Source organism: Dermacentor andersoni, chromosome 1, assembly GCF_023375885.2.
Source record: "Dermacentor andersoni chromosome 1, qqDerAnde1_hic_scaffold, whole genome shotgun sequence".
Classification (NCBI taxonomy): domain Eukaryota; kingdom Metazoa; phylum Arthropoda; class Arachnida; order Ixodida; family Ixodidae; genus Dermacentor; species Dermacentor andersoni.
In genome coordinates this window covers 94,504,985-94,528,345 of record NC_092814.1, presented here as the reverse complement: position 1 = coordinate 94,528,345, position 23,361 = coordinate 94,504,985, and the positions used below count along the sequence as shown (strand labels likewise).

The following is a 23,361-nucleotide window of genomic DNA, read 5'->3' as shown; positions in this document are numbered from 1 at the left end:
AATATAGGCTAATGTGGTGTAATTTACTTACCAAAATGCATAAGTTTTGTCTGGGCTCCATGTAGCTAAGCAATGAACAGTGAATTTACCAGAAGTGTGCAGTGGCCTATTACTTAATTATTTTACCTTAAACAACAATGGACGATGACAGCTGAGATTTGGCGTTTACCTTCAGATTGCGAGGTTACAAATCCAGCACGATTCAAAAGAGCAGGAGTATTAATCTGATTTTCCTAGCATGCAAAGGCACTTGGTCCACATTATCCCTGAAAATCTTCTAGTTCTTCGCACTCCTAAAGGAGAGCTAAATTCTGTGACATTGACTAGCTTGAACATTAACGCAGCAATGACAATTACTTAATTAAATGATGGGTTTTACGTGCCAAAACCATGATTTGATTATGAGGCACACTGTAGTGCGGGACTCCAGAATAATTTAGACCACCAGGGGTTCTTTAACGTGCACCTAAACCTAAGCACACAGGTGTTTTCACATTTCACCTCTATCAAAAATGCGGCCGCCGTGGCCGGGATTTGATCCCATGACCTTGTGCGTAGAGGCCCAACACCATAGCCACTAAGCAACCACGGCGGTGATGATAATGACTTGACCTTTGTGCTTGTTAATTACTACGCTTAAACCCCTTGGTCTATCCGAAAGCTCCTCGCAGTAATGATTTGTCCAAAAGCCATGAGATAAGGAAGCAGTGTGTTCAGACTCGTGTGAAAAAGCCAAGCCGCTGCAATACCTAGGTCTTTCGACAGGCCATTTGTCTTACTGTTCCCCTGCTGCATTCTAAATTCTGACCATAAAACTGATTGCAGTGTGTTCACCAACTGAACGTATTTATGAGAGGGCAAAACACGAAATGTTAAGATGTATTTAAGTTGGTTTCGTAAAGAATTAAAACACACACATGCATGCATGCGCGCGCGCTCACACACACACACACACACACACACACACACACACACACACACACACACACACACACACACACACACGCACGCACACACACGCACACGCACACTCACACCACAGAGAGAGAGAGAGAGAGAGAGAGAGAGAGAGAGACAGACAGACAGAAAAAAAACATACATTTAGAGAGCACACTGCGAATCGTGTGAATGCCACCATGCTATGAAACAGTGTGAAGACCAGGGTGTCGGAACAAAATGTTTTTCATTCTGGTTTTAATTTCGTTCCACTGAAAAAAGTTTCATTCCAGTTCTGCTCCAAAACAAACAAACAAAAAAATAAATAAAGAAGATCCGTAACGGTTCATAACAGTTTTGGTTCCCATGCAAAATTTTTCAAGCAATGTAATGATAGAAACATAATTCAGTTGAACCTTGATATAATGAAGTTGTACTTGCAGTGAAAGACTTCTTTAAATCTCCAATTTCGTTAATTTGAGCTTTTTAAATTTCAGCCTTATTAACAACTTCACAAATTCCCAGAGCATTCCTGGTGGACACTATCTTGTTAGTAAGCACTTATAAACAATTCGCAAGGTTGCTCCATTGTAGCATGGTTACGAGTGCCAGCGCGTGAGGGTGCAGATTGTGCTATGAGCAATGCATTGATGGGGCTCAAGGCGTCCGAGATTTGTGTGCTTTGCATCAAGTGGCACTGTAAATCTTGGACGCCATGGCTGACTGTGCTTAGTGCCTGCAGCCGGCATCCACAAATTAAAAACAAAAGTGTAAGAAGACACGGATATCCATCCTGGAAAAAAAAAAAAGACAAGAAAAGACACAGAAAGGAGACAACTACACGAAGAAAGGTTCGTAGTTTTATCGGTGTAACACGCACTCAGGTAAAAGATCTCACTTGATGACCACGAACTTGCAGTCACAACACCAGCGAGTGCTTCGCACCGTATCTAGGAAACTTGTGATTACGTGACCACCAACACTAGAAATGGGGGAACACAATGTGCATCAAGGCACCAAAAGTGTCGGCTCGCACTTTGCACTTGCTATGGAGATTACCTCCAAGATACGTCGCGTGGCTCGTATCTTGGCCAGGTAGGCTCCCATGCTCCCGCCCCCCCCCCCCCCTCCACCCCACCCTCTCCGCACGTACTTGATCACATTATTGTGCGTTAACTCCCTTGAAGGAATCATGTCAGCTCTCGTGTTTCTCCAAGCGCTGTGAGCTGCCGTTGGCCCGCAACCATGGCAAGTTGTTTACCAACGTTACAAACGGCGCAGTGGTGTTTTCTGCCTACCACGTCTCGGCGCGCATGCTTTGATGGTGTTTTTTCGACTCAAACTTTTCATGCAGAAGAATGCTTGAAATAACTTTTGCCTCGGCTGACATTTTTATAGTTTTTTGCTAGATTTACTAGCCACACAGGCCCCAAGTACATGCTTCAAACGGCCAAAAACTTCGTTAAATTGCAACTTTGTCACAAAATTACTCCGTTAAATCGTGAAAAAAAAAAAAAAAGTAGTTTTCAATGCAACTAAGATTGGGAAATGAAAATAGTTGGTTACATCATGAATTTCTTTAAATCGAGGTTCGTTATACCGAGGTATGACTGTATTTATTTTTCTCAATAAATGAATTCTGAATTCTGAGATCATACTCAGTGCCTTGAGTGAAAGCACTGGCATGATCTCAGAAGCAGCACATCATTGAGTGTACTCGCTGAAATGCGAGGCTGCTGTTCCAATAAAATGAACTTCAATGACCATAAATAAACTGTAAAACTTCGGTAACAAAGCATTGTATGTGTAAAAAACGAAATGATAAGCTCTTCAGTGCATAAGCCCTGGGTTTTGCTATGGTGCCGATCTGCTAATTCACTGAGCGGCAGGCTTAGATTAGTGGAGTGCTCGATCAGCTATCGCTCGCACTATCCCAGCATGAGATATGTGTTAATGCTGACATTGCGTGATGTCGTCTGTTTCGGATTGCCGACTTTAGCCCGGAACCAAAAACCGACCAAAAATATTTCAGTTTCACTCCGAAACAAAACAATAAATACTGTTTCAGTTACGTTTTCGTATGGGTCAAAAATATAGTTTTTTTTTTGTTTTTGTTCCATTCTGACACACTGGTGAAGCCTAGCGATGCGAAGGCAATCATTGCTTCATCATAGTCACAGAGCCTACATGTCGTACAGCCAATCTCGGCCACTGACAGGTAGCTTTTGAATAATAAAGTGCATTTTAGAAGGCAATTTTCGAAGCAACTTTCCTAATTTTGAAGTCACTAAAATGTTGTCAATTCTGTCACGTCATAAAAAAAAAAGTTGCCGGTCACTAGACAGAGAAGAAAATCACTAAAGTGACAACACTGGTCAACAGACCTTGCAATGAAAATAAGTTACACTTACCAAGTCTGTTTGAGTTCAAGAGGGTCAAATACTGCTCAAATCGCCTTTGCTTTGCCTCGTCCCGTGCAAATGGCTTCATGGGTTTTCCTGGCTCAGAGACAGGAATAGGTGAGGCTGTGTCAGAAGACAATGCTGTTTGAGAAACAGGCGGACGTGGCTGAGCTTTGCTGGAATTGACAGTTTCTTTCACAATCTCAGTGCTGCCAGTTTTCTTGATGCCTTCAAGTCTTTCCCTGTCAGCTGGCGATATGAGGTCAAAGACAGATCCTGGAAAGGATGGTATTACTATAAAGACAGAATGCTGCATGCCTGTTGTATTATAGTCCATACAACACAAAGGGGGAGAAATATTACAAGGCACCAATAATATTTCACAATACACATGCTCATAAAACTAAAGATGCAACGAAAGTAACATACAAACACATTCACCAAACTACCATCAAGAATGCCTGTAAAATATGTAGGCTAATAAGATAAAGCCACTAAAAATTCTTGTTCATAAACACAAGTTCTGTGAGACAAAGGTGAACTTACAAATAACTCAATGTAAAGCAATTTTGCTGAATGCTCCTGAGATGTTGCCGGAACAATTTGTTTCACTACCTGAATGCTCAGTTTTCTTGTCCTTGCAAAGGTCACTTTTGGGTTCTTCAAAGCGCCTTCGTTCTTTCCTAGGGGCCTTGTGGATAGGTTCAAAATCTGCGGGAATTTGTGGTGGTGGGTAGAACTTCATCACTATTGGTGGCTCTTTAGCGAGGTGAAAGCCTTCCAGCATCTTAGTCAGTTGATGTACAGGCTTGCTCCTTCTCCCTGAAAGAAACAATCAAATATGTTGGCCAATGTGCAGTAATAACTCAACTACAGATATTCATACAAACCATAGGCAATAAAAGTGAGACACAGGGCAAACAGAATTCTAAGAGGGCCCCTCACCAGGTCTGGCCATTTTGCGCTGACAAGCGTAGAGCATACAATGCGCACTAACGATCGTGTATGCAAAGAATTACATCGCTACGTGCCATGGAAAGGTCTGAAATTTCAATCCGAACACCGTTTTTCCTATCCCTCGCTGCGACCACACTCCAAGCCAGATGGTGACGTACTCATGTCCCTGCGCCTACGTACTCGTGTCCGCATTGTGACGTCACTCGTGGTGACATGTGACTTCGAGAATTATTCAAGGCAACATCTGTTATTTATGTGAGCTGTTGCTTGAATTGATGAATTGAAGTTTAGAGAAATAATAAAACACACGAAGGGTATGTCTGCGTGTTTTTTGTTTTACTCTGCACTGAAGCAAGAGATATATACTTTCGCTTCATCTGCTTGTTTCCACGGTCGTGCAGTCACGTGTGTAGGTACCGAAACTATGCCATTTTCTACCGCGTTTCAACGCGTGATCGCGCTCTGTGAGCTGCTTGTTCTGCCTCTGTATTCGTGTAGCACTGAATTATACCACTAGTCATGTGTCCTTGTGCACAGCGCGCAATATCGTGCACTGTGCGAAACCATACAATCAGAACAGCTCGTGTGCGACGCAGTCAGCGAAAGTGCGCAGCGCCAGGGGGGACGAGGAGAAAAAGAAATGAAGGCAGGGTCTGTGACATATGTGTCACGTGATCCTTGAGGTCCAGTGTGGGAGAACACAGGGAAGGAATTTCGCTTTCGGAGGCTAGAAGGGGCGAGTGGATAGAACCTTGCTTGGCAGTGGAGCTCACCTTCTGAAATCATGGGTTTGCGGCAGAATGCTCCCTAGAGGACACGTAACAACTTCCAGCATATAACCAAAATTTGCTATGGGACCTGGTAAGGGGCCCTTTAAAATATGAGAATAGGAATGATAGACCATAGCCTCGCACTCGCACTCGCACAACAACCTCTGCTAAGCTCTAAATTGTGTCACTATGTACTTGCTGAAACCAGCACAGGAACATATCAATTGAACATATGCAATGTGGTACCATGAAACTCTACTGAACTGTTGATGTATTGTGGGCTGTTTCTCTCTCACAGACAAGAGGAGTTAGGACCAGTTTACATGGGTAGAATTGGTCAGTGCAGCGCCAAAAAGCAATAACTGTTGCAAACAGTGATTGTCTCCAGTAACACATTGGCTGCAATGCGTTAACCAAGTTTGCAAGGCTTACCACAGCTTATGATGCAACACTTCAGCCTTGACATTGTATAATGAGGCTTTTACATGCACAACACAATAAAATAAGCGAAAACACACTGCAGTCCAGTACTGCTAACAGGGTAAACCAGAGTGTCTACCAAGTTGACATCTCTAAATTCCCCGAGTTTTCCTGGTTTTCCCTGGCTGCTTCTGCAATATTTCCTGAGTGACACAGAACTTTGTTTTATGTCAAGATGGGCTGACACCACGTCGCCCAACACTTTCACTCTCTAGTAAGCATGTTAAAAAATACAACTTAATCCAGTTTGAATATTAAGGAGCAGTGTTTATTTTATTCAAAAAGAAAACAGAATGGAGGAGTTAGTAAAATGAACAGCGAATAAAATATCTTAGAAAAAAAATGGTAAAACCCATTGCAAATCGAGTCCAACATTCTCAAATACAAATAAAATGAATAGGCATACAGAAATCAATATTTTTGAACATAAGCTATTTCTAACTAATAGCAAGCTCATTGGCATAATGCCAAACTTTGTCAGAAGTGAGATTCTTTCTCAATAGCTGGTAAGTCAACCTCAACTGTCCTGACATGTGCTGAAGCAATATAGCAAGGTGGGCGAGTTGGTTAGGATTCATCATACTCTTGGTAACAGTGCAAAGAGACATGCAGAAAAGGAAGAAACCCAACAACACGGGAGCCCGTGTTGTGTTTCTTCCTTTTCTCCGTGTCCCTTTGCGCTGTTGCCAAGAAAACGATTGATATGCCCTGACATACTCTCAGCCCTTGCACAATGCCTCAGTGTTGTGTTTCACTGCTTTAAACAGTTTATTTTAGTTTGGATAGAGGGACACCTGCGTCTTGGCTTCAGCCAACACTTTGTTTTTTGAACTCAAGGTCCTTCAAAGAAGCGGCGGCACGCTTCCTTTCCCGTTCCTATCCCTCTATGTGTAGTTCCTTCCTGTTCACGTCCTCTTTGCGCCGCACGTTCGCCCCACAGACCATTTGAAGCATCCACTTGGACTGCCTAGGGGCCGCGAAGACGTCCGAAAAATCGGGCAGTTTGAAAAAATGAATGCATGTCTTTCACTGCCCTTAAGAGCTCAAGTCACCACGGGCACATCCGAAACAGCTCCGAAGGCCTGCCAGTAGACTTATTAGGCATATCGGTGCTCATACTGTGACAGGAGATGGCGGGTGCACGCGTGTATAATTAAGGGATAATACTGTGTACCGTGACAATTACCCCTTCCCACGCTTATGCTTCACCGCAATACTTTTGCGTATGCTTCACCGCGTAACAATTCTGTACTAAGGCGAAGCTGACTTTCGGGAACCGGCTCGCGCAACGCGTTGTGCTTTCCGAGCTTCGAAGCCAATTGCGAGGACCAGAAAGGCGGAGTCGGTGCCATTGCTAACAGAGGCGAATTCTATAATGAAAAAATAAACACGGTACAGAACGGCAAGAAGCTTAATAGCGAACGTCAAAGCGGCTAAACCTAGCGTTGAAGCGTTTGTGGCTGCGGCTGCTAGCGGATCTGCGTGCGAGAACGCCGGTTCGAGGCGGCGAGGTAATGAAGATGGCGGCGGTGGTGGCTTTGGTTAATGCCGTTTCGGACCTTCGGTCACGGCAAAACGTTCCAAAAATTTGACGGCGAAGGGTTCTTGCGTCCGAAATTTTAGACGTTCGATACATTCACTCTATGGGGTACGTGGCAGTGCCGCGAAGCCGTCCGAATTATCGGGCGTCCGGAAAGTCGGTCGTTGACTGTACACTGGTAACTCCTCCAGCCGACAACACGGCGTCAAAGACGATTCGTTACGATTCATCTGTGTGACTCGAGCCAGCATTACCCCCACTTTCGTTCCCTTTCAACAAAATTCCAGCTAATTTTCCCTGACAGAAGCACAAATTCCCCGAGTTTTCCCTGAGAATTTCCAGACTATTCCAAATCCCTGAGAATTCCCGGTTTTCCCAGTTGGTAGACACCCTGGGTAAACGCACACCAGATTGGACGAAGATGCTGTGTAGTGGAACGGCCACCTTACAAGTCCCATTCTTTCAAATGCAGCGGCTTCATTACAAATGTTTGTCAAATGTAGTTTCCTACATCTAGTGTTCCTAATGCCATGTGTCCTACACATGAAAGTTTCCTGATGTGCCATGTAGCAGCAGCAGCAGCAGCAGCAGCAGCAGCAGCAGCAGCAGCAGCCATAAATGACAATTGAAAATTCCACAGCCAGTGAATTTAATGGACACTGACATTGACCATTATTAGAGTTATCGGACGATCTTGCCGCTGCCACCATTTGTAAGGGTTGAAGGTCGTAGAGAGTAACTTGGGAGGAACTAGGCGTACAGGGTTTATTTACAGATATTTACATTAGAACAAGAGATACATCGACAATCTAGCGTGGCTCCCAAATGGGGCCCGCAAGACGAGCAAACAGCACACGAGCACACAGCTCACGAGCACGATCACGAGCACACTGACGAGCACGCTGACGAGCACATTGATGAGCACAAGCACACCCTCTAGCAGCGACAAACAGCGACAAACAGCGACAAACACTCCGCGGTCCCTAGATCCCTAGGTGAGGGAAAACTGCTGTCCAATCGGACTGTCCATAGTCGTTGGGGCGTAGTCGACCCGACTTGGAGGAGGAGGGCTCACACACACACGTACGCACTTTGGATTCCCAGAACCCGAGTTGAGCGCGTCCCCGTAGCCAAGTGGTCACGCCTGACCCCAGCCGGCGCCTCTAAATTCCAGAGCTGCCTTTCTCCTGTAGTCGCCACGAGTGTCAGCAGACTGTGACGAATCCTGGGGCCCACGTACTGCGAAGCACCCTTTTGTTAGGGAAGCTCTTCTTGCCACTGAAGTAGCACCATGAAGACCCGGCAAATCAACCAACAATACACGGGGCGCCAAACATGGCCTGCCCTGCTGCCGTCGCCGATTCTCCGAACGAGGTGCATGGTGGATTAACGCTGCCGTAGTCTGCAGTTCTCCGAAGGAAGTTGATGGTCGGTTAGCGCTGTCGTCCTCGCTGGTTCTCTGAAGGGTGCTGCCACCGCGGGTCGATCGAAGCACGTGCAGCGGGCTGAAAAAGCTTTGCAGAGCAGTACCCCTGCAGGCCGATCGTAACACCATGTTACAGGGCTATAAGTAGCGCCTCACACAGCCACGGTCATGACAGAATATGCACACCGGCAACATCACCTATATTATATTGCACTGCCATGTCAAAGTACGCACTGATCCCTTGTAGATAAAGTGAAGCAGAAGTGCTTCCAGTCTGCTCAGCTTTTTGGCCATGCAGGGCTGTTGTGGTGGACTCCACAAAGAGGCAAAATGGTTCAGGACAGCCTTCCTTAATGGCTGCTGGATATACTGAGGCATTTTCTGTGTTTTCAATTCAAATTTACTATTTCACATAATGATTAACATTCTGACAATTATGAAATAGAAAAGGAGGTCGCAAAGTCAACAACTGGGTTATTGGGACCGGTTCACTTGGATGTCAATGCGTGGCACACAAGACAGCTACCCATCCACGTTTTGGATGAGTTGAGCCAAATGCACATGCCAAAACAATTTTGCATATGTTAAATTTAGTGACTTCTTTCTTTTCCTACAGGGGCCATATTTTGTAAACACCAATTTCATTTTTTTTTTATTCTTTGTTCCTTATTATTTGTCATGCCAAGTAGTCAATCCAGAAGATAATGGTGGCATGGTGGCATCTGAGCCAATAAAAGGGGTGAAAAGAATGGAATATGCAGTGAATGATTATAAAATAAACCTCAGATCTTTGAACATGTGTGACAGACAGTGCAGTTTCGTCACTCTATGTTGATAGCTAAAAGACGTGAGCATTACTTGCATGACAAGCCACAATGCTCACGGAGCCTAATTACTAAGTTTCATAAATTCACTTTCTAACTTTTCCCTTTGAGCACATGTTACAATTGCAGAAATGAAGCTAGATAATAAGGAAGTCCTTGAAGAAATCCTGAGACTAGCATTAGTTTTGAGATATGTGGCCTCAAAATATACTAAAGTATGCACTCGAGTTCCAGTTAGTATCGTCCTGCAGAGTGTGAGAGAGACTTCTTTCTTCCTGTCCTTCTCTCTCCCTCCTTCTCCACACTGCTGAGTGATGCTCAGATTCTTGCTGCACGCTACACTGTTACGGTGAAGCCAGCAGACTTCCCACTTGCCTTTCAACAGAACTTTTTCTCTTTCTTTAGGGAAACCATTAAAGAAGTACTGTCATGACATTTTCAATCTGCCATTTTTTCTTTGCATTAAATGAACATCCACAGAGATGCTATCTCAGACTAACAGTTCACGAGTTTTCTTTTAGGAGTGACAGCATCAGATATTCTTTTCTTTGTCCAATCTGTAGAACAGTGAAACGAGTAATTTGCCTGACCTTGTTAGTATCGAAAGTAATGGTGATTTTTATTGTGCTTTATGTTTGTGATACCCCCTGTACATACTCCCTGCTGTGATGCCTGCAAAGGCGAAACAGGTAACTAACTAACTAACTAATAAGTAAATAAATAAATAAATAAATAAATAAATAAATAAATAAATAAATAAAACCCTAGAAAAAAATACTGAAAAGCATCGGAGTGCCTTAAAGGGCCTCTCCAGGTCTGGCCATATTGAGATGACAAGCGCCGTGCATACAATGCACACTAATGTTCCTGTCTGTCAAGTATTACATCGCTGCATGCTGTGGAAAGCACTGAAATTTCAAACCAAACGCCATTTTCCCTTCTCCTCGCGGGCGCTGCACTCCCAGCCGGAGTGTTGACGTTTATCGCACAAGTGCATCTACGTACATTGCACTGCTGTGACGTCGCTTGTAGTGACACGTGACTTCGAGAATTATTCAAGGCAATATCTGTTATTTGTATAATCTGTCGCTTCAATAAACTGATTGAAGGTAAGAGAAACAATAAAACACACAAACCAAATCCTTGCGTGTTCTTGTTTTACTTCACACAGCAGCAAGAGAGATGTACTTCCATTTTGTCTGCTTGTTCCTGCATAGTGTAGTCGCGTGCGCAGACAACGAAAGTATGTCATTTTCTACCGTGTTCCAGCGCACGATCATGCTCTGTGAACCACTTGTGTCTGCCTCAGTATTCGCGTAGCACTGACTTATACAGTAAAAGGTCGTTAATTCGACAACTGTCAATTCGGAAAATTCGGACGGCTCTATTGGTCCCGGCCAAAGTGCATGTTAGTCTATGGGACCAAACCTTCATTAATTCGTCAAAATTCGGCCCCGCACCGCTTAATTCGGACAAATGACAACGGCTGCCGCTGCACGAAAGTGTGGTAAAGCAGCGCTGGCACCACTGGAGTGAAACCGAAACCTGAGAGGCATCGCCATCGTCATCAATTAGTGGGGGCGATCGCAGCATCACCGAATGTTGGTGTCTTCTTTCTTCGCTCTACTGCGCCTTCGACGCCATTTTCCCTTGTGTTGCCAAGTCGGCATCATCTCTTCTTGTGGAGTTTTCTTTTTTCGTTGTGACCGTGTTTTGCATGTCACCACCATCGTGCACTACAGTGATGGCAACGCCGGCAAAGCGGCAGAAGTACGAAGCCAAGAAGTTGGCAACTAAGGTGGAAATTTTGCAGGCTTTGAAGAATGGCGAATCGCGACAGTAGTTATGACCAAGTACAACGTGAAGCATAGCACGTTGGGAACGTACGTGAAAAATGAACAACAGATTCTTCAAGCCTTCGAAAGCGAGAAGTTTCATGCATCAAGAAAGCGGTTACGAACCACAGCTCATCCTCAGCTCGAAGAAGCTTTGCTCCAGTGGGTTATTGAGTGTCGCAACGCGCATCTGCCTTTGAGTGGACCTCTCATCATGGCACACGGTGAGAAGTACGCTGCAATGATGAACATAGAATCGTTCAGAGCTTCAGAAGGGTGGTTCGCAAGGTTTCGGGAGAGACACGAACTTGTCTTCAGAAGTGTGTGCGGCGAAAAGGCCAGCGTTGACGAAAGCGTGACCCCACAGTGGAAAAATGTGAAGCTGCTTGAGCACATCGCCACATATGAACCAAATGACGTGTTCAATGCAAATGAAACTGCTCTATTTTTCAGAGATCTGCCCGACAAGATGGTGACTTTCAAAGGGGACCCATGCATTGGTGGAAAGAAGTGCAAGCAAAGGATAACTGTGCTTCTTGCCGCCAATATGACTGGCATGGAGCGCTTGCCACTTGTTGTCAACAGGAAAGGCGCATAAGCCAAGTTGTTTTAAAAACATCAAAGGCCTTCCTGTCGAGTACAGAGCGAACAGGAAGGCTTGGATGACCTCGGACATTTTTTTTAGGCTGGCTGCGGCAGTTAGACCGGCACTTCACATCTAAGGACTGCAAGATAATTATGGTTGTTGACAACTGCAGTGCACATAACTGTACAGTCGAACTGAAGACCGTCAAGGTAGTTTTTTTGCCGCCCAAGACTACATGTGCCTTCCAGCCGATGTACCAGGGTATCATTCAGTACGCGAAGCCGAAGTACTGAAAACACCTGCTACAGCGAATGATCTTATGCTCAGAAGTTGGAAAGCTGTATGAAGTGGACTTACTCGGCACAGTGCAACATCATCGCCCATGTGTGGAAAAATACACCTCCGCAAGTCATCGCCAACTGTTTTTGGCACAGCGGTTTTGTGAGGCCCGAGCATTCGGCAGTAGCCGACGAGGTGTCAGCCGTGTCCACCGATGATGACTGCCCGACCTTCGATGCTGTCCTTCCCACAGATGTGACCCTTCAGGACTACATCGCGATCGATGATTGCGTCGCCACGACTGGTCTCCTGACCAATGAAGAAATTATTAACGATGTCATGGGCGCCCGGGAAGACCATGATTCAGACGAAGAGTCATGCGAGGAGGTGCAGCAGCGAACTCATCGCACCTCATGAGAAGCCACGGAGGCGCTTTTGATATTGAAGGACATTTGCCTGAGCACGTCCGACAGTTTGCGGGCTGTTAGCCATTTCGAAGAGTTAAGAAAAATTGTCATGTCAGCCGGAATCTGCGCGAGAAAGCAGACGACTATTGCAAAATACTTCAGTAAATAAAGGTATGCTTCTGCAACTTGATTTTAATGATGTTTTTCCTGTTCATTTGTTAATTTGGTATTCGGATAATTCGGCCATTTTTTCCAGTCCCCCGAGATCTGAATTATCTAGCTTTTACTGTACCACTAGTCACATGTTCTTGTGCACAGCGCGCAATATCGTGCGCTGCGTGAACCGAGACAATAGCAACAGCTCACACGCGACACCGTCAGCAGAAGTGCGCCATGAAGCAAAAAAACGAGGAGAAAAAAAAATGAAGGCGGGGCCCGTGACGTATGCGTCACGCGATCCTCAAGCTCCAGTATGGGAGAACGCAGGGAAAGAATTTCGCTTGCGGAGGCTAGATGGGGCAACTGGAGAGAGTGTCTTTCTTGGCAGTGACCTTTGCTTCCTGAAATGATGGGTTCGCGGCAATGAAATATTTCCATCTCGGCTATTAATGAACCAATTTGAAAAATGTTTGTGGCAGAACGCTCCCTATAGGACACGTAACAACTTCCAGCGTATAACGGAAATTTCCTATGTGGCCTGTTGAGGGGCCCTTTAAATAATTTACTATAACACATTTCTAAGAACCAGTTTCAGTATCCAGGAGGTGGATGCATAATGATGTCATGGTACCTTGTCTCACTCTGTTCCTGCGATTACTGCGGCTGCCAAAGCCTTGTGCAGCCACAAGAGCTATGCGCTGCACTCTGGTTATTTTTTTTTAATGAGCAGTGTAATCATACCTAGCCTTATTGCTACATGATGTCAGCAAATTTTGCTCTGTGTCATGATGTCATGATAATGTCAATGGTGCCATGTGTGGAAATTTGAGAACAAATTATGTATCAATATATATTGTGCTTCCCCAACCTTCATACTTGTTAAAGTGCCGTCCTTTTAGATGTGAAAAGTATGTGGTAGCATTTTGACAATTTTGAAGTAATGTGTCAGTACTTCTCCGGAGCCCCAGTGCATTTTGTAACCTATTTCAAAACTGTTTAGTTTCAGAATTTCCACTAAGCATATATGACCTCACTACAGCCTGGCTTCGAAACTACTATTGTAACATGTGCCTAAGGTGAACAATTTATCGGCTATTTAGAGTAAATGTGGTAATTAGCTATCTGAACACCGTAATTTGCAGAGCAAGTAATGCTCGCCTATTCATGCAAAACATCTTAATTAAGAGGCTGAACTGTGCTACAGGAGGCTGAGGCCAATTATTGAGGGGGGGGGGAGAAAAAAAGCACCCTCTCTCCTTCTCTCTCTCTCTCTCACACACACATGGTGTGTATACTATAAAGCAAATGCGAAAACACAGTGCTTGTACCCACTTGCTTGTTCCTGTACGTTACTGCATTTAACATTCTTAAGTATGTCTTACCAACAAGTCCGAACGTCAATGCTCATATGCAAGAGGATGTGCTAGTACTTGTGACAATTCTTCTTTTCAATGGCTTTATGGGCTGACATTTAAAAAAAGAAATATGTACTGGTGTTCCAGTTAGTATCACTTGCAGTGTGCTCTACAATACACGAAGGGATCTCAATTACTTTTGTGGTCTGGGCTGAGGAATTTGAAGCTTGACTTCTCCAAATGTGACATTATTAGGTTTATGAATAAGGAACAGCCTCTGGTTACCAACTATCACATGGATTGTTTGCTTCTGTCTGTTGGAACCGAATGTAAATATTTAGTAGTAGTTCTTGCCAACACTTTGTCTTCCAATACTCATGCAGCGCAGTTAACAGTAAAAGCTAGTCAAGTACTAAACTTTCTGCAAAAAAACTTCCGAAATACACCTATGGTAATGAAGAAAACTTTACATGTCAAACGTCCATCCATTCCTAGAATAAGCTTGCACCGCTTACTACCTTGCTATAAGCCAAATATAGATGAATTAGAACATGTTCAGGAACATGTAGCCCATTTTGCATGCAGCGTCCATGACTCCACAGAAAAGATGCAGTGATATTATGAGAAAGCTGGGGTGGGCTTTACTACTGGAAAAATGTAAGTGCTTCAGGCTGCAACTTGTTTTTTTCGCCATCTTTCAAGAACCAACAAGGTTCAAACAAAAAACAAGTGTGTGAGGGAACGCAGCTACCCCCCCCCCCCCCCCCTATGACCATAGCTTGACAGTCTGAGCCATACAAATGCTCTTAATTGCAATTTTTTTTCTAAAACAATACATGAGTGGAACCGCTTCCCAGAGGAGATTGTTACTGCACCGACTTTGCCACTTCCTCGGCTCTTGCAGCAGTTCTTATTCAAACACTCACAAAACTGTTTTTCATTGTTATTCCAGTTATTAACTGTACTTCCTCTGTGTATAACTCAATACCATTGTTGGCATTCTCTTTCTTTCTTTATTCCTGTTCTATAATGTGATCTAAATGCATGATGCGTTGCTCTTGCATTCTACAGTGCTTCTAACAATGTTATTAAATGTGACACATTTGTATGATGTGGTATGGCCTGTATGTAATTATAACTTGTACTTTGAGTGATTACTCCCCCTACAATAATGCCCTGAATGGGTGCTGCAGGGTATCTGTAAACATAAATAAATAAATAAATAAATAAATAAATAAATAGACAGCTAAAGAAAGCTCAGCAAGAAGCTAAGGATTGTGTGATAAGCAACAGAAAGGAATATGATTTGCAAATGGTTAAGCAATAGAAAAGTAACACTAAGGACTAGGGATCAAACATGGGTAGGTAATGTCCCAGTTGTGATTATTAAGAATAGACCGAGTTGGATAGGTCATATAATGTGCAGCACTCATAGTCAGCAGCCTATTATAACACACAGAATGTGTGTTAACAAAGGGTCAGAGTAATAAATGTCAGCAGAGGATTGGATGAACTGATGAAATTACAAAGGAATGGGGCAGGCTTGGTTGGTGGCGAGCAATGCCAGTTAGTGGTCTCTGGAAGAGGCCTTTATCCTGCACCAATGATGAAAAAAAAGCACTTTCTTGGTTACTTAGATTGGCTGAGAAAAAAACACATGCCCTATGAGAACCTTAATACTCTGCTTGGAATGCTAGGTTGCAGTTTGAAAGTGGCCAGACTAGTTACTAAACATATAAGAGACATTACAATTCATTCCTATCCATGCATGCTTCAGATTTCGTTAGTATCAGCACATACACAAAATGCTATCCAAAAGAAAGCCAGTGAGCTTAGATTCATACCCTCAATGGCAGGAAGCACTTTGCGAGGCTTGTCCTCAGGTTCGTCAGTTACCTCAAAACTGTACTGGGACATATCTTCACGAGCATAAATATCGCTGTCATCCTCTTCAAAAGCCCCAACACCGAATGCCTGAAAAGCCAGCATAAAGCATTAAAGAAGCTCACTTTTTCAATTACAGCGATGCTGTATATGTCTACCCTCCCATAAATTTTTCAATGCCCATGTGTCAAAACTCTCACGCCTTCTTTAAGGAGGCAAAGCACACCAGTAAGCCATGTGCTGACACCTGGCGTAGCAAGAGGAAAGCTAAGAAACCACCCAATACTTCATAATGCTGCCCTCAATAAGGAGGCGGAATAACCAGCAAGGCATGTGCTGACATCTGGCGTAGTAAGAGGAAAGCTAGGAAACGGGTGGCGAGTAGTAGCAAAGATCGTGCCCGGGAGGCTGCCCGTAAGTGACGGGCTCAACAGGAAGATGGGTGCCACAAAGCGGAGAATGCGGCGAAGTGGCGCAAGTACCACGCCAGTAAATTGCACGAGCACAAGGGTGCGTACGCAAAATTTCAGAGGGACTTTCTGGACAGACATTTCAGATTCAGTTGTGTGGTGTGCGACAGAATGTCATTCAAGAACGATTTGATGGTGATTGTTAACATTTGAGATGTTGCGAAGTGCGAACGTAATGCAGTTTTGACAGCTACCCCAGATCTTGACTTAGCCAGCTGCTAGGTTTGGCTGCACCGAGGGAGTGCTAATGGCCGTAGCATGCATCGGTCATTTGGTGTGACAGGTGGTTGCTAACAAGCCATATGCTGCATTTCTGCGCCTGTGCAAAGAACCAAACAGACAGTATGTTGCGTGTGCTAGTATGGGGAGGCCACGCGTAGTGTGTACTGCTGAAGAACACACTGCTCACAAGGCCCAACCTCGGGACCGCAGATGCGAGAATGAGCGAGAGCTGCGGGCGGCACGAACCAGCAACGAGCGTGCCAAGGAGGCTGCCCATAAGTGACAGGCTCGAGCAGAAAGTCCCCCAGATTGCGAAGCGATTCATGCGATGCAACGACGGAGGTACTGCCCTTAGAAGGCTGATACTTACAGCAGTGTGGATGCGCAATTCCACCGAGACTTTGTGGACAAAACATTTGGTTTCAGTTGTCGCATGTATGACTGATTGTGATTTGAAAACGACCTATCAGTGATTGGAAACATTTCTTACCAAGATGTTGACAGTTCCACTAATCATCCACCTTCGCAGGGCGCCTTGAATTTTTATGTACATCTGCCTTCCAGACAACAAAACATGATGTTCTGGAGTTTATCTTTTTCAACAGGTAACTTCTGCAGGAGTATAAAAAATGCCCTGCCTTCTAGCTGGCTGGCTGGTACACACAGTCTAGCTCGTTGCAACGGACTCTCATACAACAAACTTTCGGACATAACGGACCATATTTCAGCCTTAGTTTGCTCTACCTATTTTGTTAATGCAACGAAGTTCACTTTTAACGGACCGCGCTACAACGGATGAAATTAGAGGCAATTTTTTTCAAAATCAGGGGTATAAAACATACTTTTGCTGTGTCGACACAGGCTGACAACTGCCTTGCAAGGGTCAACCGACTATCGCGGCTCAATATCGTGCGCGCGAGGGAGGAAGGCGGGGCAGAAACGCGCCATCTTTAGCGCGCAATGCACAGGAAGGGGGGGAGGGGGATGAGGCGAGAGAGAGGGGTGTTCTAGTCTGGTGGCTGCTGCCGTACCTCGAAAGTGATCTGCTATGTGGACAAAGTGCATCCAGTGCTGGTAGCTTCGTATGTGCTGCGCTTTCGATGTTTAGTTCGCGTTGAAGCGAGATAGCACGAAGGTCAATTCGCTCGCTGCTGTTGATGCGCTTATCTTGCTTCATTTGCTATCACAATTGATGCTTCGCCTTTCAGGTGATACAACGACTTTTTGTTTGTTCTTTACTTTGAACAGTCGTCACTCAATCTTTGCAATATTGAAAAGTTGTTAGACATCACGACTAAAGTTTCAGAAGTGAGGCGTTTCAGATATTACGGACTTTGGATAAAACGGACGTTTTTTGTTAGGTTATCAGGGTTCATTGTAATGAGAGTTGACTTTAATCACACGAAGACAATGGGTGACTGTCACAGGTGTCAACTATGGTGGCATGAGAGGGCACAAGCAAGCAAGGTCAGGGGCTACACCAAGACACAGTACTAGTCTACACACTAGAGCAAACGGCCAGGGGACAAGACAAGACACAGGTCCACTCCCACCCAGGGGCCAATTGCCAGTGCCTGGTCCCTTCCTCCTTTTATAGCCCTTCTTCAGGGGTGTGGGGCCTTGGGAGGAGGGAGACGATACCCTTCTGGTGAAGGCAAACTGGTTCCTTCATGATTGGCAAGGCTCGGGTGGCTTCCCCTGTCATGTAGTCGCGCAACTGCCTGTACAGTACACTTCTCGAAGGCCAATAAGATTGGCCTTTGCTAGATAATTCGAACTTGACCAGTCAGCACGTACGTGCCCAACTCCTTTTGTGACCCCGATAGTGACCCTTTAGTAGCGGCATCTGTATTGGAGGGGCTTAGGGGACAGTTAGGGACAGTTAGGGGGCTTAGGACATTGAGCACACATTATCTCTCGTCAAAAACTTCTATTTTTTGGCCTACCCTAAGAAGATTTTCAAGCAATAACCATAGCTCACAATGTTTAATTACGGTATTTACCCGTTTACTCGTGGTCCGGTGAGGGTCGAGTTAATGGAAGCTGACTGTATTTATTTATTTTTTAAAAACGTGGATGGTGTATGCTGGGTTACAACATCAAACTGTGACTAAATGGGCTTGCAAAGTGCATGTTATTCCTCATCAATCACAGTTTCAGGTGCACATTGACAAACTTGCATTAGCAAAGCGCAGATACTAGACAGCTTGGTGAAGCTTCTGTTTTTGCTGCGGCATGGTATTGTGCCATCATCTAGTAAGCACTGTTATGGTTCACTGTGTGCAGCGATGAATGGAATGGATGCCAAGCGCCTGAGACTTCACGTGCTTAATCGTCACACTTGTCAATGTGGAAAGACTTGTGTGTGCGACGGGATTATGCACTAGTGCAAATCCTACTCTCCTTTGTCCTACCAAGGTGTCTACCAAGTTGACATTTCCAAATTCCCCAAGTTTTCCAGGTTTTCCCCGAGTGCTTTTGCAAAATTCCTCGAGTGACACAGAACTCAGGGAATTTCAGGGAAAACAACTTAATCCAGTTTGAATAGTAAGGAGTAGCATTTATTTTATTCAAAAAGAAATCAGAAGGGAGGGGTTAGTAAAATGCCCAGCATAAAAAAAAGTATTTGAAAAAAATGTAAAACTCATTGCAAATCATGTCGAACATTCTCAAATACGAATAAAAAGGAGATGCATACAGAAACAAATGTTTCCGAATATGAGCTATTTTTATCAAGTGATAGCAAGCTCATTGGTACGAGGCCCAAACTTTGTCACAAGTGAGATTCTCTCTCAACAGCTGGTGTGTCAATCTCAACTGTCCTGACATGTCAGCCTGCATACAACGCCTCAGTGTTGCGTTTCACTGCTTTAAAGAGTTTATTTTGGGTTGGATGAGGGACACCTGCATCTTGGCGTCAGCCAACACTTTGCTTTTTGAGCTTAAGCTCCTTGAAAGAAGTGACGGCATGCTTCCTTTCCTGTTCCTTCCTCAATGCGTAGGTCCTTTCTGTTCTTGTCCACCTTCCACTGCGCATTCACCCCACGGACCATTTGAAGCATCCTCTTCGTCAGTTGTACAGTCAACGCCCGATTTTTCTGACTCCCAGGGCCGCGAAAATGTCCATAAAATCGGGCAGTTCGAAAAATGAATGCAGGTCTTTTACTGCCGTTAAGAGCTCAAATCGCCACAGGCACATCCGAAAAGGCCTACCAGTATATTAATTAGGCACATCGGTGCTTGTACTGTGACAGGAGGCGGGTGGACGCGCATATAGTTAAGGAATAGACGCTTTGATTAATTCCATTTCAGACCTGCGGTCAAAGCAAAAAGTTCGGGAAATTGGACGGTGAAGGGTTCTTGCGTCCAAAATTTCAGACGTTCTTATACACTGACTCTATGGGGTACGTGGTGGTGCTGCAAAGCCGTCTGAATTACTGGGCGTCTGGAAAGTAGGTCGTTACTGTACGCTGGCAACTTTTTCAGCCAACAACACGGCGTCAAAAGACAATTCATTACGATCCCACTCTATTAGGCAGGCCAGCATTACCGCGACTTTCGTTCGCTTTGAATAAAATGACCGCTAATTTTCCCTCATAGAATTCCCTGAGTTTTCCCCGAGTATTTCCAGACTATTCAAAATCCTGGAGAATTCCCGGTTTTCCTGGTTGGTAGACACCCTGTCCTACGTTCAACCCCTCTATGCCTGGGAGTGGTTTTTATCCATATTCCTCTGTGTGAGCTGACCAGTGTGCTGATAAAGCCCTCTACCAGGGAGCAAGAGAGAATGAGGTTGCCCTGATGGTGTAGGGTATAAGGAGGCCTGCGAGATGCCACATGGACATCTTATCTGCCCTTGTGTGCAGGAGTAGTATGCTGAACGTTTCTGTACTTTTTGTCTTGGAGCGCACCGCTCACCTGTAATGATGTATTAAGCTTCTGTTATTTGTTTTTACATCACCTCATCTTCCTTGCCAAACCCTCTCAGATGGTCAACCTGGTTTGAGCTCCAAGCAGATGCTGTTTAAGGTCACAAAACCTTGTCCCCATAAGAATGGGACACAGGCGTTTTTGCATTTCACCCCATCGAAATGCGGCCGCAGCAGCCGAGATCTGATCCCGCGACCTTATGCTTAGCAGCGCAACACTACAGCTGCTAAGCCACAATGGCGGGTAGCATGTATTTGTAGAATGGCTGCTGTCGCCTTCAAGATTTCTGTGCACACCTTTGTGTAATTTTCTCAAATTTTATGCCTTTGCGTGATTATACATGGCGCACAAGAGGTTTCAGACCAGATGACACAAACGACTGCAAACACTAAGTATGACTTGCAAAAACAAAATAATAATAATGAGAACTATCAGGCTGTAATGAACTGGTCTGGAGATCATCTCTAAATATTCTATGCATCTGATGGAGCCCATCACATATTAAAATGTACTACAACGAATAGAATAGAATTCACTGACAAGAGGGAGAGCGAATATGACGGGGAATGTAACATTGATAACTAAAACACGGTGTGGATGGTTATCCTCTTCTGAGGGAGGGGTAGCAAATGGAAGACTCACAAGACAGATGCCATAGGTGCTGTATAAAAACCTTCTTACCTGTCCTGTTATAGCAAGTTTTCTTTTGCTCTTTTCCAAGTGGCATTTAGTTGTTGTAGGCTGGTCAATATCTATTGGTGCTGACAGCACAGAGTGCTTGTCCAGAGGGACGTATCCAATGCCATGTTGGTTGTCCTTGGGAACATACAGCACTTCGTCCACGTCAGCTGGTGCGAATGAGTGATCTGCTGTGAACTCATCTTCGTCAGATGATTCTGTGCCTGGTGGCAAGGCACAGCTATACACTTTGACACCTGGTTGCTCCTGGGCCTGTTTTGGCTTTTCTCGTTTTACACGTTCTCCTATGCCCTGTCCTTGGCGCCAGCCCATCTTGTTTAGGAGCTTGACACCAATGCTCTGACTGTAAAAACAATATCAGTACCATGAACACACTGAACATGAAATTTGGAACAACTAGTATAAATTAATCATATGGACATACAAAGTTTATTAATCTGGGCTTCAAATAAATAGATCTGGGACACCAATATCTATACATTTTGCAATGTGAATATTCACAGAACAGACTAAGGTGCTGATAAGAAAGAGTTTACATATAAAGTTGTAGAACAAAAACTTTATAAAAGATCAGCCATAGTATTACAGTAGCACATCTTATGATGGCAGATATAAAAAAATATATATATCTAAGCAGACAGCAAACTAGCTTTTTACTTATGATAAACTCTATTTGGAAGACGACACTGTTTCTGTTATGTGACATGCTATATTTTCACTAAAATGAACAGTGTAGTTCACCTAACAGAAAAAAAAAAAGAAAGAACACTGATTGCACATATCACAACTAAAGCTGCTGCTAGGTTTTGTGACTGGAATGTCTAGTGAGCTTCCTAGTTCTGCCACGCTGTAGAGGTTGAGGGCTCCTCACACTCTCCAATGTTTTGAAATAGAGAGAATGCACCCAAAGCCTTCAGAGTCAGCTCAGAGTCAGCTCCAGTCGTATGTAGTTTCATCTGTATACTGCTAACAAGGAGTGTAGACTGCATGTATCAGAAATAGAAGGGATGCAGAGATGATATAACAAGTCTCACTACCTCACTCCACACCCAACTTTTTTCTCAGTGCTACCTCAGCTCCACTGCTCATAACATTCATGAGAAGTGTACAAAAAAGCTAAATGAAATTATTAGGGGTTCTGAAATAGCAAACCTACTGAATGGAATGAAATAAGAACATTGAAGAAAAATTAAAGGTATCTGAATACCAAATTGAATACAGAATATTTTCTAATTTTAAGCAAAATGAAATACTGACACATGTACAGTGTTTATTGTATTTCAGTGACCATTTTCTCATTGGCTAGCCACTGTTACAAAGTATGATAAGTCATGTATAAACAGCCGATGGAGTTTACTCGTAGATAAGATTTCTTTCACTAACGACTGCACTAGTCACTATCGTTGTGCTTTGGGAGTCATAGTCGAACCCACGTACGTATAACAATATTCAAGCTCCAAGAAAATTCAATTGTTAAAATTGATAACTGTAAAATAATAATAATAATAAAAAGATGAGATAGAAATTAATACATCTTAATTAGACAAGGAAGTACAATCAAACCCACTTATAACATTACCGCTTTTAACAATACTCGAATGTACCAATGAGCAGCCGTGGCACCGTAAACTTTTTTGCGTGTTCTATGGTAAAATAAATCACTTACTATGTTGCTCGCATCCCGTGTTATTGGTCATAACAATTAAATCTGGCTACTGGGTGTCTGCATCAAAAGGAAAAGAAACGTGAAATACTGAAAAAGAAAAACCCAAGCTGCCACTCTTTCTCACGTGCCTTTGTCGCATCGCCATTTACATATGAAACTTTACAAACTCTTGCCTCGACCAACTAGCTTGTGAGTTCATCCAGCAATGCATAAAGAAGTTGCTGGAACGCCGAAAACATGTTGCACAGCAAACTTCTTTTGAGTTCTTTGACTTTAAGTGCTTTACTGAATTACAGCATACAGTTTCCCTTTAGGAGGTATTGTCAGAATTACTACCTAAACGAAAATCTGGTACGAGCGCTTGTGCGAGTTTATAAACTTTTTATGTGCCAGGCATTTTAGGCATTTGTGCCTGCTATGCGCTGGAGGTTTTTTCAAAGTGCAACAAATTTAATTTTGGTCTAAGTAGCACATTACCAGACTTTAAATTCATATGCTATTTATTGGCTGAGCATTTTACATTGTTTATTAATA

At 44.0% G+C, this 23,361-nt stretch overlaps 1 protein-coding gene across 1 annotated transcript in view; it reads right to left on the bottom strand.

Annotated features, from left to right (window-relative positions):
• The window catches only part of LOC126544788 (G patch domain-containing protein 1), a 70,590-nt gene that overhangs the window by 30,679 nt on the left and 16,550 nt on the right, over positions 1–23,361 (bottom strand). The window contains exons 5-8 of the mRNA XM_050192258.2: positions 21,144–21,504; positions 15,801–15,930; positions 3,954–4,160; positions 3,348–3,614 (exon numbers count right to left, since the gene is read on the bottom strand). Coding sequence (XP_050048215.1) covers positions 3,348–3,614; positions 3,954–4,160; positions 15,801–15,930; positions 21,144–21,504 — 965 coding nt within the window. The remainder of the gene's footprint in view (positions 1–3,347; positions 3,615–3,953; positions 4,161–15,800; positions 15,931–21,143; positions 21,505–23,361) is intronic.